Source organism: Pimephales promelas, chromosome 16 (assembly GCF_988280905.1).
Source record: "Pimephales promelas chromosome 16, fPimPro1.hap1.1, whole genome shotgun sequence".
NCBI classification, from domain to species: domain Eukaryota; kingdom Metazoa; phylum Chordata; class Actinopteri; order Cypriniformes; family Leuciscidae; genus Pimephales; species Pimephales promelas.
The window spans coordinates 18,456,193-18,476,946 of record NC_142784.1 but is presented as its reverse complement, the minus strand read 5'-3'; the positions used below and the strand labels follow the sequence as shown (position 1 = coordinate 18,476,946).

The following is a 20,754-nucleotide window of genomic DNA, read 5'->3' as shown; positions in this document are numbered from 1 at the left end:
CATCTGAGAGGACATGCCCTTTAAGAAAGGCTGAGTCTCTAAGCAAATTCAGTCTAATTATATGCGGATGAGGCCTTTTCTTCCATCTTATGTGTCTCTTTTCCTATCTCTCCCTCACACCACTTGGCACCGGTCCACTAGAGCCCCTACGCAGCTTTAGCGTACATTATACAGCCATTCTTCGCAGTGTAAGCCTGATAATTGTATATGATGCCCAATACCGTTGAGGCTTCATTAAAGCTTTGCATCAAGCTGCGGGGAGAAAAAAAAAAACAAGCTGTACCTTTTAGTGAGCATAAGGTGGAAGGAGAGAGCGGGACCGAAAGAAGGCCATTTAAAGCTTTCAAAGCATTCTGAGTGGGAGAGGTAGTTATCCCAATGGGACATTGTTTTATGTGCTTTTTTTATGTTACTCGTGCACGACGTGTAACAGCGTGTTAGCGTTCGGATGGCCCTGCGCCAAATAAGCACCCATGCTGTCAGCCCAATCAGATTTTGGAGGGACGCTGAGGAGAGACAACTCTAGTTATAATTTCTCTCTCATCGCCGCGTCTTTCTCTCGAGCTCACACTGACTGTTTTCATGCTGAGCATTTAAATGTTCTCGTTTCTTCGCATCCGCCTCTTTGAGCTGATGAGAGAACTACGAGCGTATCAATCTTCTCCGCCGAAGGAGAAATTCAAAAAACAAATCGCCAAAAAGCTCCTCTCAAAGTTCACAACGGACCACGGTCTGAATTACGCGGCGATAATCCTGTTTTCCAACTGTCACGTTTGAGAGTGAAAGGAAGCTGTCACTCAAAACTTGCTTTTGCTTCTATGCTCCTGCACAGCTTTGTGGAATATCAGCCCGGTGCAGACTTCCTGTGAGCTCACAGCGCAACGGGACACAGAGGTGCCTCTCTCACTAAGAGCCGGCCTGGCAGGTGGAGGCTTATTTGAGGCCACATCTTGGAAGCTTGAAGATCACAGAAGCCCCCCTGAGTCAAAAGTTATTACCACTCCAAGGCTATCTCCACAGGTGAACGGGTGGTGCCAGTAGGGGGATTGGAAATGTCATGGTCTCTATAGAAATGGGTCCCTTTTTTCCCGGTTAAATCCTAATAGAGCACCGAGCTGATTTAATTGGTGCACTCTATGCCTAGGGAGTGGTGGAAAAGATGGCAATCGGCCGACGCGGCTTCAGGCACAGTGGGAGCGGCCAAAGCTGATCTGATAGTGCCACTCAATGCAGAAAGTTGAGCTGAAGCCAAAGCAGATCTTTTGACCCTCAAAAAAAAACCTACCTTTAAATTGTGGACAATCTCAGAGAAGCATTTTACCTCTTCATTCGGCTTGTGTCTTTCTCTACAACCGAAAATAGCCTGCGGTTTGATGCTTGCTATCTCTCAGATATTTGCTCATGTTAGAAGGGCCTGAAAATCCTCCTCAATCACGGTCAATCTTCTTAAAGAACGACTGGTCCTTTGAAACAAATGTGACCAGCCCTGGAGGCCTATCTATCCCAGTGACTCAGTTCAATGGCAATCAAAGCAAACTATGCATACAAACAGACCCTGTTTGAAGATTTACTTGGATAACACAAGCACAGGTGGAAAACAGGTTAAAAGCAATCACAAAAAAGCAGATAAAGTAAAGCAATCCATGAGCGGCCAAAGACATTGCATCTGTGCAAGTTCATATGGATGTCTGACTTACTAAATTCCAAAATGTTCTAATAATTAAAGATTATAATCAAAACTAAAAGGACAATGTGTTAATGGCATACCGCTATTTCTCAACCAAAACCCAAACACTAATTAAATATAGTTTTCCCCAATGTAAAGCTTCATCATATCTCAAATTTGCACTTAAAAGCTAATAATCTAAATACATAAAGCGCATGAAACACATTTTTGTTTTCAGAGTCGAAGATGAAGCCAGCCCCTATGATGAAACCTTGCATCGCCACCTCTCTGACGACATCTACAAGACCTTGATTCCAGCTTCCGTGCCCTCTAAATCATCTTAGAGCACAGGGACTTTGACGAGGAAAAAGCAATTAACAGAGAGTGATTAGAGTGATTAAGTTAGCCAAATGTGGTCAAGCTCTTTCCATTGGACGACGTGATTTAAAGAAGTCCAGGTAAATGATGCTATAAATGACCCAAACTAGCCTTCTGATGATGGGTATAAGGTAAAAGGCACAGGGGCCTTCTGGTGCATACAAGGCAGTTAAACTAAGGCCAATCCATCACCGCAAGTTTATAAATGATGCACTCTGGGGAGGTCCTGAACAACAAGATGTACTGCTGAACTACAGACTTAAGGAGACAAGAAAGAAAAGAGTGGAATCAAAATGGAAATCATTGCCAAGAAGCAGTTTAACTTCCAATTCTCCAGTGGACGTTTTAAAATCATCCCCCCTTGACTCCTGGAAACAAGGCCAATACTTAGAGCAAACAAAGGTCAGGGAGAGTGTTTAATCATTTGTTTCATTTTTCTTTCAAACAGTCCTGCTAAGCTAATCTCGCCGCCTGCACTGTAGAACCACTAACCGTGAGTGAGTCTGAGCTTCTGAGCCCTCCGCCGACAACTGAGGGGGAATCTTCTGGGTACCCTTTTTCTTTTTTTTTTAGTTTTATTTTTCTTTCAGCAAAATGTTTTAAAAGATCATTTACACACCAACTGCTACAAGACAGGTCCCTAGCGCATTCTGCCATGAAAGAAGAAATATTAAGCTTTCATTACAAATACGTACCATGGCATTCATACACAATTAGTACAACCAAAATGTTGGGGATGTTGAGAAAGACAAGTACTAAGGGGGCAAAGTTTGACTGGTTAGCAGGCAGATGGTGTAAATACATACATCAAGTCAATATTAAGGAAAATGAGTAGGGTTGGGTATCGTTTGAATTTGAACGATTCTGATTCCGATTCCGATTCCTTGTTTCGATTCCGGTTCCTAACGATTCTCGATTCCGATTCTTTTAAGAGGCAGGGTCAAAAAAGTTTAGCTAACCTTGCTAACCAACGGTCTTTCTGAAGGAAATACTCCTTCTGTCACAAATTTTGCATTTTGCAGAGATTTCGTTATTTTTTAGAAAAGTGAAGCCACACTTTGGACCGCAGACATAAGCTACTCATGTTCGACTCGCGCGGTTATGCCAACACTTCCGGTAGACGCTTCTTCGTTGGTGTTGTTCAGCGGTTTCTTCTTCCGGTCGGCGGACTGTGAATATCGAAACTAGGAATCGAAATTTTAACTTTTGAACGATTCCGGGAAAAACGAAAAGTTAGTCCCGGTTCCAATCGATACTCGATTCTCAATACCCAACCCTAAAAATGAGTGCCACTTAAAGGACAACTCCGGCGCAAAATGAACCTTTGGTCTAATTACACATTGGTACATAGTCAACCGTTCTCTGAGATTTGTTTTCATGATTATCGACATGTAAAGAGTTTTATCTCTAAAAACTGTTTAGCTTATAACGCTAGTATATGGGGCATAGAGTAACCACTATCAAGGCTCAAAACAGCCCAACACTAACAAGGTAATCAGGGTCCCTGCCTGCAAACCGTTGTAAGTGTACAGACTGTTTAATAAGAAGATATTTTATAAAGACAGTCCACTTCGCGAAAATATGCAGGAGCCATCTTTGGAAAACAGTATCGAGCAGTCGAACCACGAACGCCAACCCAAGTTCTTTGTTCGGTGTTCGTGGTTCGACTGCTCGAGACTGTTTTCCAAAGATGGCTCCTGCCTGTTTTCGCGAAGTGGACTGTCTTTCAAAAATTTCTTCTTATTAAATGGTCGGTACACTTACAACGTTCTCAATGCTTCGGTTTGCATGTAGGGACCCTGATTACACTACAGTGTTACTGTGGGCTATTTTGAACCTTGTTAGTGGTATTAACTAGCGATTTTTATTTTCATCACTCCATGCCCCATATACTAGCATTATACGCTAAACAGTTTTAGAGATGAAACTCTTTATATTTGATAATCATGAAAACAAATCTCAACGGTTGACTATGTACCAATGTGTATTTAGACCAAAGGTTCATTTTGCGCTGGAGTTGTCCTTTAACAATAGGAATAAGGAATCAATCATCAATTTATTCATTAAAAGTGGTTCATCTTTAATATACACATTTTTTAAATTATTATAATTTTAAAATACACAATTATTTCATATTAAATAAAAAATAGACAATTTAAGAATAAATTAAAAATAAAATATTTTAAATTGTTCTTAATTCTTATTTTTAAATGGCACCAAATCCTTCATAATAAAAGTGAATGTATTCTGAAAAAATAAAAAAGGGTTTACAAGCAATAAAAACGTTCTTAATATTAGAATAGATGTTTTTTGCCGGTAATTAGACTTTTGTAGACTAAAGATTCGACATTTTCTTGTGACTGCTGTCACAGCTCAGGGAAGTCGCTACTTGCGTGTCAACCGAGCAAACCACCATTAAGATGATTGGAAATGCTAATGCACAGCTCTTTCCAAGTATTATAGACTTCCTTGGAGTGGGAGAACACACTTTGGACATTTTGGATGTGTGCTCAGCCAAGATAAACAATGCAGGGGGAAAAAGGGAATTAAAGAAGGATAGAGATCAATCTCAAGGCACGTCAGAGCATACAGAGGCGGAGAGAGAGCAAGGTCTGGGCCGGCGACCTCAGCCCTGCCCAAAATCAATTGTGTTTTCAATCTTCACAAGAAGATTTGGTTTCACTGGTTAACACAAGCTCTGTGAAAGCCATTTTGAGACCTTGTTAAAGACTCGGTAGCGAAACAAATACAGGTGTGGGCTCGGATTGCTGAGGAAGACGAGAGCAGAGGAAGGGAGGAGTCTAGAGAGAGCGCATCATCTTAAAACTAATCCCAACCAAGCAGTTCAAAAGCTGCTTTTGTCCTTACCTTCCCTTTTCATCCCTCACTAGCTTCTCATTTGTTTTCTCCCTTCACTCCAGAGGGCACTGGAGAGAGGGGAGCCCATGATTGACTATTTCAGCCACCCTTAAGAATTTCTACCTTTTGTTAGTGACTTCCCACTTGTGCAAGGCCACTGATGTGTGGAGAACATTTAAGGGCTACGGGCTCCATAGAAGTCCGTGGGGATTTACTGCTAACCCTCACAGTGAATAGAGGACACTTCCCTGGCTACTCTTATGGAGGAAGGCAGTCCAAAGGGCCTTTTGATAAGAAATAACACATCTCTGCCCAGACAATGAAGTTCCTTCTAAGACATTTAAAGAAAATAAACCATGAAATGCTCACAAAGCTGAAGCTGCATACTCTGAAAACTAAATTTAGGAAGTGGAAATTCACAGAACACAACCGTCACATACTGTATACCATAAGCAACGGTGTGATGTTAAATCTAAACCCTGATTTCAAACAGTCCATAGAGGCTTTTGGTAATCTTTATTATATTCTTATGCACATTAACTTTAACCAATCCAATTTAGCTATATCGTGATTTTAACCATTGAGATTGTCTTAAAGCAGCTTCACAAAGCACCAGGCATGAAATGTACAAGCTGAAGGACTATGGCGAAAAAAATACACCCCAAGAATGGAAAAGGAACTAACCTAAGGAGGAAGACGGTGCATCTTTAAGGCAACTTTGGATGGCCGCCATTACTCTTACTACCGATACGCTGTCATATTCCCACAGTCTCACAGTGTACACAAGGAAAATGTGTCTGAAATAAACTCTTCACACCAAATCCACAAACACCTCTCGTTAAACAAGCTTATCAAATCAGACTTTAAGGATTCAGTGATGCAGTGAGCCTTGCAAATAGAGCAGTGCACTGTTTTTATTACCCGAGCCTGAGGTAAATCGAATGCTGTTATTAAATGTTAGTGGTTCACCAGGTATGCTAAATTAACTAACAGTGAGTGCTCGGGATGCAGTCATTACAGGCAGCCCACTGTCCTCACTGAATATTGAAGCTGAGAGAAAGAGAAAACTGATATTTCATTACGGCAACGTGATAATACACAATTCTTAGGTCGAGTTCTCACTTTTAAGGACAACATGAAACCAAAATTGACCTTATTCACTTTCTAAGTCCCTAGTCAATTGCTGAAAAATGTCCTTTCTGCTGATGTAACCCAAGTCCATGAGAGCTTAAAAAAAATGATATTTTGATAAAATATTTTCCTACTTACTATACTAGGGAATGTGTTAGAAGATGAATACATTGCAATTGCCATTTCAAGTTGTCTCTAAAATCTAAAACTTAATACATAAAACAAAATACATAATTACAGTTCTGAATATTGATTGGTAATTCTGTTGTAGATGTGCCTAGCACACAATATAGTAGCTACAACACAAAACTGTTGTAACTAGTGTGTTCATCACTGCACAGCACACAGAGACCAAGTATTAACTTGTCTAATAATCACTGTAACTTATAGTAGACTGAACATGTGATTTACTTAATAAAATAGAAAGTAATAAAATGATATTTTTACCAATTATATAATTACATAAAATATTGTATAAATATATATATATATATATATATATATATATATATACATATACATAATATCATTATAATTAATAAATGTCATTCAATCATGTTAAATTATTCAATTATGTAAATAACACAATATATAAATAATTAATAGCTAAATAATTAATATATAAATAATTAATTAATAGAATATGTTTTTTTTTATACACCAAATATACAGTATATACATACATGTGTTATAGAAAATATTATTTATAATTATTTAATAATATAAATAATAGAATAATATAAAAAGATATAATATATATTTAAGTATTTCTTTTTTTAATTGTATATTATGCAACGACGAACTGTATATCTGGACTGCAGGAGGTTAAAATTTTGCCCCTGAAATGGTAGAAGTTGGCTGTCACCCAGGCCGATATGGGAACCAGGACAGAGGAGGCATAAAGGCCTGATTGTGGCAGAGCACTGGCTTGGAAACAACTCTCAGGCCTAATGAAACTAAATCCTGGCCACAACAGCACAGCGAACACTAAAGTGAGAGAGGGAGGGGATGGGGGGGTGGTAATGAAGTAAATAGGAGTTGTTTCAACTTAGCAGAATAAGTGTACTTTGTTTGGAGATCTACTCCAAGCCGATTACAATAAACCTATGACTAAGCATAAGCCATCCTATGTAATTAGGGCACATGAAGGTTTATGAAAGGAGCGAGGCTACCATGCCAAGTCTGTTTTCTTAACACATTAAATGTTTCGGATGAAACCACTGAAATTATTTAGGCATGCCTTCCTCTAAAAGTAAAAAAAAGGCAACATGCCGCATTAGCACGAAATGACTGTATGCTAATGAAAAGTGGATCTAACTCAAAGAGCTTTTGTGGAAAGGCTTTTAAAATCTTAATTCTGCAGTGTTGTGCAATAAATGCCCCTTAGTGCCACTTAAATGTGTGTGTGCACGAGTGTGTAAGCTGTCATAGCACAGAAAAGTGCTCAGGAAGAACACAGCTTCTGAGGAGACAGATCCTGTGACCCTGCTGCCCCATGCCACCTGCTCTCCTCCCAGGATCCTCATTCTCTCACTACCTACTGCTCGCCAGGAGACACTGTTAATTGGCCTGCACACACGCCCCTATGCACACACACAAACCTCCGGGTATCAGCTCAACTGACACCACAGTGTGGCAAAACCTCCAGGTGGGCGGACTTGCAGAGTCATCAAGAGTTGCAGCAAATGAGCATCCAACCTTCTAGCAAGTCACTTTGAAGGCTTATTTCGCCTTTACTCACGAGTGCGTATCCATCGGATGGTCAATTTGTAATTTTCTTGTCTGCGGAGACAGACGCTTCATTAGACTGTGCATTTGATTCACAACTCATAAACAACGAGACACTGAGCGCTGAGGTCTTTAGCGTTATTGGATCACGCTGCCTATTCCAAATAACGATCTACAGCTTTACGTAAGGACGCAGACAAGTATGCCTCAATAAACCGGACTGTGGTAAGACTAATATAGTCTTGTGACTTAAGAAGCTACAAATCCTCCGTCGTTCCTTTAATCACAATGATTTAGCGGTTGTCTACTGCCAGCGCTGGCGCTGCTGAAAACACCCCCAGGGCAAGACATACAGCACAGGGCAAGTAAAACATCTGCATAATTGAGCCCTTCAATCAAGTCAAGTGTGTGTTAGGTCCACTCAGACACAGCTGATTACAAACAAATGGAGCTAGGTATTTATACAGAGCCTGAAATAGAAAGAACCAGTGAACTAACGCAAAGTCATATCATACCGCACATAGAAAAGTTCACCTGGGCCACACAAAGATATGGGTTATCAATCAATCATCTGGTAGAAAATATCAGGCTTGGAAAAACATGTCAAGGTAGGACTGGGTAAAAACATTTATTTTTCAATTGCTTATTTGAATGATCATGATACTGATTCATAAAAGCCCATTGATCTTTTACTCAATGCCTGTTCTCAGTTTATACAGTAAAATGACAAAATACTCTTATGAGCCAGTTATTTTTAGCGATTCAAAACAAACAGAACTGTAGAAATTACTATTATGTTGATTTGTTATGAGTATTAATCAAAACTACACTGCATGTACATTGTAGCTTGATTTCCTTAACAAATGACTAAAGTGGTTCAAAAACATACAGCACAAAAAATATTGATTGATTCCTATAACAAATAACTCTTTTAATTGATTATATTAAAGACAAGTTGCCAGTTTGAATCAGTTTGAAACACTTCCCTGTATACACATCATTAGAAGAGGGAGGTTTTATTTCCATATGTAATGAATATGTTGGCAATCACGAATTGAACCAAAAAGATTCGAAAGCTTGTGAATCAGAATCAAATTGGGCAATCTATATCACTACTCAACCTTAGTGAGGTCCAAGCACACCATTTGGTTGAATAAATGACCAACTCAGCGATGTTCACAGAAGAGATTTCAGGTAAGCCAACCAACTGGTGGCTTGCTACTCTAGTTGTCCTTACACATTAATATCTGAGATAGGAAAAGTATTTTAACATTAAAATGATTATACAGCAGCTTTAAGCAAATTGTGTTGGCTACTTCAGCCAGTGGCGAATACTAGTCTTTCATCTCCAAATGGCCACATCTCAAAAAGCCTGTTTGAAAGTCTTCACATGAAAGAATTTGTTGAGGGACAGCGTTTTTCCTCACACACATACATCTCTCCATGAAATTAGCCAAAGGGAAAAAGAAAATGAGATCTTACCTTGCCAAACTGTTCAAAATACTGCTTCACATCTTCAACTACTGTGTTAGCTGATAATCCGCCTACAAATATTTTCTTTGTTCTTGTGACCATCTGGAAGAGAGGGAGAAGAGAAGACATGAGATTAGGCCTATGTGAAAGCACTTCAGAGGACTTCAAACGCACAGAAGACAAAGAGGAAAAGAGGGAATTGGGAGATGACCGGTTGTGGGTTTTATGTCCCACGGGGAGATTGAAGAGGAGGTACTGTGTGATTTGTCGAGTTGTGAGAGTGTGCTTGGGGAACGGGTAACACCTAGCTTGCGATGCCCGACGCTGCTTGCTGTACCTGTCCTCTCTCTCTCAGCATTTCAGACTTGACACTTTTTGGTTTCACACTAACAGAAACACCTGAGCTGTTAATGGTGTTTTTCTTGTGTTGCGAAGCCCCAATACACAATACCCCAGCCCATTTAAGAAAACTGGAACAGGAAAGTTTCAGAGGACAGTTCTCAGGAAAACCACGTAGAGCAAGCTGCTCATATAGACCTTCAAAGACACTCTAATTGAGTTACAAACAAAAGGTGTAGGAAAGTTGGAAGTCTCTGAGCAAGACGGGATCTCAAACCGGCGAGAACAGACAGTAGTAGAGGTCACATTCGTGCAACAAGGCCCATTTTTCAAAACACAATTAACTCTCCCTGCTGGAGAGATATATGGAGCTCGGAGACCCGACTTCTCTTCATGCAGCAACGTTAATTGTGCTGAGAGCTGGTGCGCTGAGATCAAATAGCCCACCTATCATTTAGGGCAATGATAACGGCTAACAAGAGAGCTCCTCAGGCAATGTTAAGCCCTGTTTGAAGTTAACAAAGACAAGAAACTTGTCAAATTCCCGCTTATGTTAGACACACGTGGATTTCTATTAAATGTATGCTTATTGTCAGAGCTGTGATGCAGCAGGTGATTTTATGTGGCGCTCATGTGGACCTATATTGTGCACACACAAAAAACAGTGCACCTGGTTTTAAAGGGATACTCCACTTTTTTTGGAAATAGGCTCAGTTTACAACTCCAGTTGTGTTTTACCGTTTTTGAACCCATTCAGACAATTTTTGGATATTTAGAAGAATATCAGTAACCAGACAGTTTCTGGTCTCATTGACTACCATAGTATATATTTTTTCCTACTATGGAAGTCAATGAGACCAGAAACTGTCTGGTTACTGATATTCTTCTAAATATCAGAAAATCGGCTGAATGGATTCGAAAATGGTAAAACTCGACTGTTTAACTCTAAGGGAGTTGTAAAATGAGCCTATTTCCAAAAAGAGTGGAGTATCCCAGGCTCATTTTACCAAGCCCCCAGAGCTAAACAGTTGGGTTTTACCTTTTTCGAAAGTATTCAGCCGATTTTCTGATATTTAGAAGAATATCAGTAAACAAACAGTTTCTGGTCTCATTGACTTCCACAGTATATATTTTTTCCCTACTATGGAAGTCAATGAGACCAGAAACTGTCTGGTTACTGATATTATTCTAAATATTAGAAAATCGGCTGAATGGATTCGAAAACGAGTAAAACTCAACTGTTTAACTCTAAGGGAGTTGTAAAATGAGCCTATTTCCAAAAAAAAAAAGTGGAGTATCCCTTTAAGCTCACCCAAGTTAGTGGTTGGAAGATGTTTATTGGAAGATGTTGACTGGTTTATTGTTTGGAAAACAATTATTGTGAAGATGGTTGGGAACTATTATAACCAAGTAAAATCAAGAAGAGCAGAATTGCAATAAGAATTTCAAAATGAAATTCAAATAAATGAATATAATTTACAATAAATTTAAGCAATAAGCATAAATTTTATCTAGAAATGGAAAACTTATAAAGACAAACTTTGGATGGATTGATGGACAGATGGATGGACGGATGCAGATAGACACACAGAGAAGGATGGATGGATGCGTACAGATAGATAGAGAGGGATGGATGGATAGATGCGTACAGATAGATATACTGTACATAGAGAGGAATGGATGGATACGTACAGATAAATAGAGAGGGATGGATGGATGCGTACAGATAGACATACATAGAGAGGGATGGATGGATGCGTGCAGATAGATATATATAGAGAGGGATGGATGGACATTAAACCAGTATCACCATGCTTTATAGATCAATGAACTCATTCCTACTCTTTCTCCCCAGAATTTCCTGTCTCTTCCTATTGTCTCGGTCTATAAAAATGGCCAGAAAATGGGCACTTATTGACAATGAGAGAAAATAAGCTTCATTTGAGCATTCTACAAAACCCCTGGTGTTTCCCAAAGCGGAGTAGACGGCGAAAGAATTAAGCAACCCTGAGCATTTATTTGGACTTCATTCACATCCATCATACACAATCTTGGCAACATGCACACTCAGCCCTCATCTTAGCTGGCTGTTTCCCAAACCTCCTCCAAAGCACTTTCGCTCTCATCTGCACCCCACCATGGTTAATCTGTCTGTCTTTTCCCCTGTCGTTTTGTGCAGGCCCGAGCCGTCCGACGTGTCAGTGGAGAGTTAAGTTTTTAGTGGCATCTTTATGTCCTCTGACAGCACCAGCTCCTGGCTGATGGGATTCCTCAGGCCCTGGAACAACGCAATTACTCTGTCCATTTCTCTCCATGGTGACAAAGGAAAACAGCAGGCATTTGCTCTGTTCGTGCTACCTCTCTCGCACACCTCTCTCGGGATGCGACGAGCAGACATGCCTCACGAACACGTTTTGCAGCTGACGTCGCTAACTCGGCTAACCCATTAGCATTCAAAGTGCCGGCTTGGATGCAATAATGACTAAGACGATGACAGGAAGCGTGATTCTTTTGCAAAACAGAGTGGTTTTGTGACCCCGAAGGCCTGAAAGAAATAATCATTAAAAACAGACAACAAGCTACCAAACGTACAATTTGATTAGCCTCCACTTAGATAAGAAAAGTAGATAGCATGCCAGACAACCCTTTATTACGGGACTTATCCTTCCTGAGATTCTTCGGTTTGTCCTTGTTTCTCTCGGCCATTTTTGGCATGCCAGCTTTCCAAAAACACAGTTCTGTTTTTAAGACATCCGTGGGAATAACATGCAAGTCACGAGGGAGAGGAACTGAGTTACCTTAATGTTTGGTGACTAAGAGGGGTTGGGTAAAATAGCTACGGCTCGTCATCCTGAATCGCGTGATCCAGCGAGAGGGACGGTCCCCCAACTTTGCTTGCTGCTGAGGGATTCACAGTTTTAACTTTCACACCTCCTCCTGCAGCCTCTCATTATCAGTACACATTTGAAATCACTCTTTGTCAGGCATTGTGGGGGAGCCTTTAAATAGGAAAAGACAGAAATCCATGGACCTAGCGAAGGGACGGGGAAACGTCTGCCGAAGTGATGACATATCGGAGAAACCTGCTATCGTAAGACCTTAAAAATTCAGCCGTGAAAATCTATGAATATGAAAGAGCACGTCTCGCAGGAGAGCTGAGATATAAGAAAGCAGCGGCGCTAGGTGTGATAGAGTATAAGCAGTGTGTTTAGAGATACTGTGCGTATAAATTTAAGCAGAGCAGCTGAGTTTGTTGCTCTTAGTCGTCTGCTGATGTTGCTGTTTCAGCCCCTGTCATCTTCCACCAGCATTGCTTGATGCGACTCTGCATGCCTAGAGAACATTTCTTCCCTTCCTCTAGTGAGGGGGAATGTCAGCTGCCAGAATGTTTCTAGATGCAAGTCGTGCTGCAGGTTTCCACCAGTGCTCAAACAAGAGGTGATGACTACAAGAGCCTCCTTTAGATGTGTACAGGCTAATGCCTTATAGCGCAGTATGACAGTATGATCAGAAATGTCGGTATCTATGGGACATGGAATAAAATACGGACCATTAACAGGCCTGTCTAACGGGTAATGAATTGAGAAACTTCATTTCCATTGATCTTTTGACATAAGAGGCCATTGGACTATAAAAACATCCTGTACATGTCAGACCTCAAAACTTTGTTTGTCCAAATACAGCTTTTATTGAAATCCAGCTCAGAAATCTCAGTACAGTAATCAGGTGTCAACTAATGCTGTAAACGATACATAGGAGTCAGTTGGTACTGTATTACTGTAATATAGAAGGTTCAAATTAAGTGATTGCATACAAACTAGGGCTATAAGTTAAATGCGTTATTAACTGTGGTAACGCAACCCCATTTTACCGACGTCCATTTTTTTATAGCGCAATTAACTGTCTTTTTAGCCTAGCAAACGTTGTAGTTTTTTCACTTGCTTTTGCAACAGGACATGGCATGCGCTGCGCTATGAAATCCATTAATTTCAATGGCTTGCGCCGCGCGAGGACGTTGTGTTGCTTCGTCGACCAAAGCGCAAGCGGGGACCGGAAACAAAACAACAGGCACAACGCCGCACACACTCGTTTGGGCTTGCGAGCTGGCCAAATTGTTGGTTAACGTTAAGTTTTGAGTGGATGGCGAGCGCGAGACGCCGAAATGGACGCCAATAAGATTCTGAATGGAAAGTTTACTTTTAAAAGTTGCCAAATGGTTCAATTGACAAGACCAAAAGTGATCTGTGAGTGCGTTTTGTCGTTGTGAACTGAGCTATCACCATCGCAGCACGTCCAGTCTAAAATACCACTTGGTGATGGCCAAGCACACACACACAACTGATGCGAATTCTCCGCCCCCTCATAAACATTAGGACATTGTCAGTATTTCTTTCACCCTTATATTGACGGACAGTGTTACATTGTGTCAGAGATTATTTGCTTCAAGTGAGAAAGTCAGTGTGAAATTGAACACTGTATGCCAATGATGTTTTCAATCAAAAAAACATTTGCACAAAGCAAGCTGGTCCACTTTTCCATGTTGATAAGAGCATTAAAATGAGAAAAAAAAATAATGGGACAAAAAGAAAATCAAGAGACATTTAGAATCGATAAAATTGTGCGATTAATCGCGAGTTAACTTTGACATTAATGCGATTAATCGTGATTAAATATTTTAATCGTTTGACAGCACAACCACTAAAATTACACTCAAGAAAGCTTTAATGATGGCTGTCAACATGGCAGATTAATTCAAACATGCATTATATATTGGTGAACATTAAAAATTAATCATATGTAAAATAAGCACAATCTGTCACAGCACATTTCACTTTTTTAACACATTTAAAAATAATTTATTATTTATTTTTTTGTAGTAAAATGGACAGACTTTGAAAAAGCACAAAGCTTATTGTTTTTTATTGGATGGAAAGCCAGCTACAATGTTCTGTTGATTCATCAATTAAAAACAGGATAGACTAATAAATTCTCCGAATTTAAGAATCGATATTGGCTTGTAAAAAATTAGAATCGATTAAAATTGAGGAATCGCTATTTTGTACTCAGCCCTAGTTTCCTAGTGATCCTAACATTAAGAAAGTTCCAGTCAGATCATGTCAGTAAAACACTGTTCATGTTCACTTCATTCTACATTCTACATTCACTTCATTCTAAAAACTATTCGTTTTTAAACAAAAGACAGTTGTGGGCTTTTCAGTGAGACTGAAAATAACAGATGATGCAGTGCCAAATACATTGGATCCGACAGTAATGCTGCAACACACAAGTGTGATTACCAGTGTTTTTACTATGTGTCACTATTGCTTTGTCTGATACATATCATTTGATACTTATAAAGCATAAGTAATACGCATAAATATCACATTTTTGGCAAATCTAATGAAATATTTTTTTCAACATTGGAAGTTTTCAAAACAATTCCACACGTAACGACAGGGACGTTGAAAATTATTTTAATATGCAAAACTTACCCAATCATAGCAGTGAGCGTTTACTTCTAAGTCTTAATTGCCGTACGCCTATCATAACCGAGTGTTTGTACGATTACATTTTCTTGATTATTTTACATATTTAATTTGAAATAATGCTTACTGAATATGTAATAATAAAAGAACAACTTGCCATGGGTGCATACTTGCCAACAAAAATGACCATAATTTTCAAGGACAACGAGGCAGAATTTGATGACACTTAAAAGACTTCAATTTGGATTCGAAATCAGAAAGATACAATTTAATGTGCTACACGAAGAGTGGAATTGGTAGGCAAAGTAGAATATTTCTAATGCTTTATAATCTATAAGGAAGATGTTTTTCGTCCAGAAGACGAGTCTCTCGCTCTCTGCTGAAGATGAGAGGGGGAACGTATGAGGTAGTAGTGACAGCAAAGTTCACCATTTATCTGCGGCGAAATAAAATGGATCGAGACGTATCCTGCAGCCTAAATTGGAGGAATGTGATAGGAGTGACAATTTAATATTGCATCTACTCTCCTTTGGGCACAAATGGATCTAATTAAGATCTTTCATTAGATGTCGCGCAACCAAACCCTCCCTGAAAACATGGATCCTTATCAGAGTGCAGGACAATCGCAGGGATTCAGGCATACCAAATCAAGTTATTTTCTGACAGAGGAGGGGGACGAATGGGAGAGCGCGCTGTTTGACAGACGACTTGATGGGACGTGGAGTTCAACAAAGTGCAGAGACAGAGGCTCCTCTCAAAGTTCCCCTTCCCAGCATTATCTCCCCTCGAACCGAGCGGTCTGCGTTTATATTTGTTTACTCTAGTTCTCTGATGAACTGTGTAGTGGCCTCTTGCTGTTGATTGCGGTTGACTAACATTGGCCCTCACTCACAACAAGCCTATAAGCCTCAGCCAAACGATGCTCTTGTGTTATGACGAGGAGTCTTTTTTAATCAGTCCTCTTTGCCTAGCTGGATGTCCCCTGATTAGAGTGAGATGATGAGACCCCCCTTCTTATCCTCCTCCTCCTTCCCAGGCATCTTCATCATCTCAAATCACATATTCATCTCTGATTGCCATCTCTTTGTCCTTCCTCCGAATCACACACTCTAGGCAAACCAGCTCGCAGGATGCTAGGCGGGTCGCGTTAAATGTGAGGCGTTGACACTTCCTTGACAGACAGAATCCAGTGCACTTGCCACATTCTATTCTGCTGCATCTAAATTTAGGCCGCCAAGCTCCAATTTGTACACAATTTTGCAGTGTGGAATTTTAATGTCAACATTCAAATGTACTGGGCCAAACGGCTCCTGCCTCCGCGCCCGTAACTCTGATTGACAGGCGAGGCAGCGGCTTGACCAAGAGCTGAGAATAACTGATTAGTAACATCGCAAAAACTGTGGATGCAAAGCCCCCCCTTCCCTGCACCCAACCCCATCAGACAAGATTTATTTGATGCAGCTTTCATACACTCTAATGTGCATCAAGGGCATATAGAAGATATTTATCTACTGTATATTTCTATATAATCGCTCAAAAACGCATACAGGACACAAAACTATTTTCAAATTAGTGGTATTGTTAATGAAAAAAAATCACTAATACTACTACGCATATGTGGGATTTGATATTTGAACAAACCTCTAACCTTAAAGAAAAGAAAAAAAAAATCAAAAAGAAAAATTATTTCATATTTTCTTCATGTCGTTCCAAAACTGTGACTTACTAACACAAAAAGAAGATATTTTGAGGGGGGAAAAACAAAACAATACATTTTGTTTTTCAATATTCTTTTGTGCTCAAGTTCCACAAAAAAATATCTCAAATTATTGTATGCAATATTAGAATTTTGACCAATAACAAGAAGCTGGTAATTATTTTTCAGTTTTAATAACAGATTGCAGATATTACAATGTTACACGTTTGTCTATATAAAAAACGTAAATAAAACGATAAATTACATTATATTGTGAAAGTCCTCTTTAAATTTATTTATTTATTTATTTATTTATCTAAGATGTATATAAGATGATGACAAATGTAATATAAATGGGCAAATGAGTATGCACTTTTAAATATCAGATATATCAACCAGTAAATAAAAGTTTAAAATTGTAAAATTTGCATCCCTACAAATCGTGTTGCTTGTTGAAAAATGCTATTAGACATCAGGCTTAAAATGTGTGCCTAATGGTTGATAAAATGGGTAAAAAAGTAAATGCATTCAGAAAATTACATCACAACTGCAGTGATCATAGTACAAACTGTACATAGCCTTCATTATTTCCATTGTATTCTAAATATGAAATAAATGGTATCAATTTATTATTTATCAATAATGAAATCACATCATTATAAGTGTAAAAAAAGAAAGTGCAGGTCTCTAGACAGGGACGAAGTGAAGTTTGTCTCCAGGGTAAAACTGGTACAATCCAATCTCTGTGTATATTTATAGAGCCCTAATTGATAACCACAATGCCATTACACTGAGTAGATGAGTGGGGTAAAGATGCTTACTGCAAATGGCAGGTGACAGCCCAAAGCGGGGTTCTTCAAGCTTATAGCAAGCAGTCTCCACACTGACAGCAGGTTGGCTGCCAAAGACCCAACCAAGAGGCCTTTTGCTGACCCCCGAGGGCGCATAAATGAGTCTCTGGCTCTCTGAATGGAAGATCCCTCCCAAGCCACTTAGTGGAGCCCAAGGCAGTTCAAGCACAAGCATCAGACAAGGAATGAATGGGATTAAGAGCAGCAGGTTAGTGACTCGTTATTCTGTTTGGGGCAATTTACAGGTCAAAATTGTGATCACTAATATTTATGTTAGCCAGCCTAATCAATCAGCTTAAGGTTAATATACCACTGTCGTTATAAAACCACACTCTGAAACACTGATGACTAAGGGGATTGTCATTTTTTATTTTTTTATTTTTTATTATTTTAAGCCAATCCAAACCTCAAGGTTGTAAAGGTTGTGCTGACTCTGAAAGTCTTTAACTATCTACGAAGGTGGCATGAAAGTACCTTGGTGAAATCCTCCTATTCTAAACTGCTGAGCTGACACACTAAAGAGCTCTTTATTTTTGAATTCCATAAAACTGTGAGGGAAAGGGGGAAACTACTGCCCCTTATGATTGCTATAAGCGTTCAGTAAATTTTTGCATCAAAATTGGTCATTCACAGGGTCTTTCATGAATCATCACAGCAATTTTGGAGCACTTGAGTGTGTCAAATGAGGTACTGTAGCTTTAAGAGTGACCAGTAGGAGCACTCTAAATCCTCAGCCACTGATGTCACAATGCTACAAAATACCCAGGTCATCTGACTGCAGCCTTGCCAAAGCTGGCTCATGTGAAACGTGGGAACGCTGGTGATCAGGTCAGAAGCACATAACGGTCTCATGACACACAATTAATATTAATCAATATTATCTACACTACTACCCTTCTAATGGAGATCAAGACCTGTGAAAGCATGCTATACCACTGGGAAAACCCAACTAATCCCAGAAGAAAAAAAATCTAAGGTCATTCAGGGTCACTAACCAACGTGTCTATATTGAAAAATCGATTAAAAAGGTGCTTATTAATGCAAAACAAATTATACCTATCTCTTATTGTCAAATAAGTGCATCTTTGGAACATTATAACACTATATATAACATTTTAAATGACTTTTTCTAGTGTAATATACTTCACTTAGTCATCAGTGTCACATCATCCTTCATCAAATCATTCAAAAATGCTGATTTGCTGTTCAAGGAATTTTTCTTAATATTAAATGTTAAAAACCGCCGTGCCACTTAAAATTTTTGTGAAATTTTTTTGATAATTTTTGATGAATAGAAAATTACTTAAAATAGAAAAAAATTAGCTTATATTATAAATGTCTTTACTGTCACTTTTGAGCAATTGAATGCATCCTCGCTGAATAAAAGTATCAATTTTAAAAGTTTTTTTTTTTTATCTGACATCAAATATTTGAACAGAAGTGTATACTGAAATGATATTTCTTTTTTACAGCAGGCCAGTTCATAAGTCTTGAGAAGCATCTTTTACACAACAGTGGCAAAATAAACTGTTTTTGGTGATATCCTCCACAGTGTGCCTTTGTAATTTTAAACTAAACTAACACCAATATTCCTCAATGACAAACTGTAGCAATGCCCCCTCCACGGCTTTATCTTAATGATCTGATGCGCTTTACACTCAAATTCAGAGTCGATAGATTATTGTACAGTTATGAAGACAGATCGCGGCCGCTCATAGCTCCTTATAGGACCCAGGAGATGGCTAGGCTGATACACCTCCTGGTCTCCGTTCAAACGAACTCACGCTGAATATCAATGAGCTTTCAGCCTTGATAAACAGTCTGCAGAAATGGAAAAATATTTTCACATTAAGGATGGAGGGATGAAAGAAGAAATGAGAGGAAAAAATTGAGTGCTTGCCCCTCAAAGCGATTCTGAAAAATTAATATGCTAATTATGTGCTTGCTTGGGGCAAAATCTTCGAAACTTTAGCAGGGGAGTTATAAGCACTTAACAAATTACTTACACCATTACGCTGGAAGCTGTATACATTTTTAAAGCGACTGTACGTTTTCCTTTCAGTTTTCACAATAGATCTGGAGGTTTTTTTTCCCCAGACATTTTCTCCCAAGCTGCCATTTAGGAGAATAAAACGATATCAGACTTTGTCCTTCTCTGAAATATTAAGTATAGCGCAAGCTGAGGAATTTATCAGCACGCCACATCGTTTGGAGGCAGGCCTTTAGCAATCCTTTCTACTTCTGAAATGTCTGAACTCATAGTGAAATAATCTCCACAAGGCAAGGCAGAGCTTCACATCAGTTTAATCTGTTCAGGAGAAAGAAAAGAGTTAACAAACACCATCGGCATCCATCCTGCGGGCCTACAGTGAACTTTCAATTCACAGAAGCCACTTCTATGTGCTTTCTGGCATTGCTGAATGCGATTGTGTTTGCATTTGCTTTGCGCCTGTGTGTCAAAGTTGTTGGCGCAAATGCAGACCAAACAGTCACAGGACTATCTGAAGTCAAGATCGATTGTTTTCCAGCACTTTGATGTGGGAAATCCTATCAATGACCTTTCCTATCCAGATCACCAGTGATTTTTGGTTAAAACAACTCACAGTGACAATACACACGAGTTTTTGGCTTAAATTGAGCACAGTGGAGAGATATAAATGCAAGTCATACCACAGTTCTTAAATACAGTGTGCAAAGATGTACGAAGTCAGGATATGTATATGTGTGTGTGTGTACATTCACACGTTCTGTGTGAGATAATGTGTATGAAAATATCAATACTTTGTTATCTTTTTAATGTGCTCAAACACAGAGGCTGTAGCTATTATCATGAGCACATACACACATAGATAAAATTGGCTTGAAAGAAAACAATCTTGTTTCTTTAATCTCCAATAAACGAGTGCATTGCACATAAAGTGTCTGTTTGGCTGTCTCTGGGTAATTAAAGCCCAGCTGGGTCAGCGGAAGTCGTGGACTGACGAAAAAAAAAAAAAAAGGTGGAGGAAAGGCCAGACAACAGACACCAAGCTCTGTTCTTCCTCTCACTCCCACTAGTCTCTTGAATGACATACTGAACACAGCCTCAGAGTCGAATCGTGGCCAAAATAACAACCTCCGGAGCTCCATCTGAGCCATGGAACATAA

The 20,754-nt window shown here is 39.3% G+C and overlaps 1 protein-coding gene across 13 annotated transcripts in view; it reads right to left on the bottom strand.

The window, feature by feature from the left end:
* Positions 1 to 20,754, bottom strand: part of msi2b (musashi RNA-binding protein 2b) — a 269,238-nt gene that overhangs the window by 192,237 nt on the left and 56,247 nt on the right. For all 13 annotated transcript variants that reach the window (XM_089121137.1, XM_089121136.1, XM_089121138.1 and 10 more), the window contains exon 6: positions 9,245 to 9,337. In XM_089121137.1, the coding sequence (XP_088977263.1) occupies positions 9,245 to 9,337 (93 nt within the window). The remainder of the gene's footprint in view (positions 1 to 9,244; positions 9,338 to 20,754) is intronic.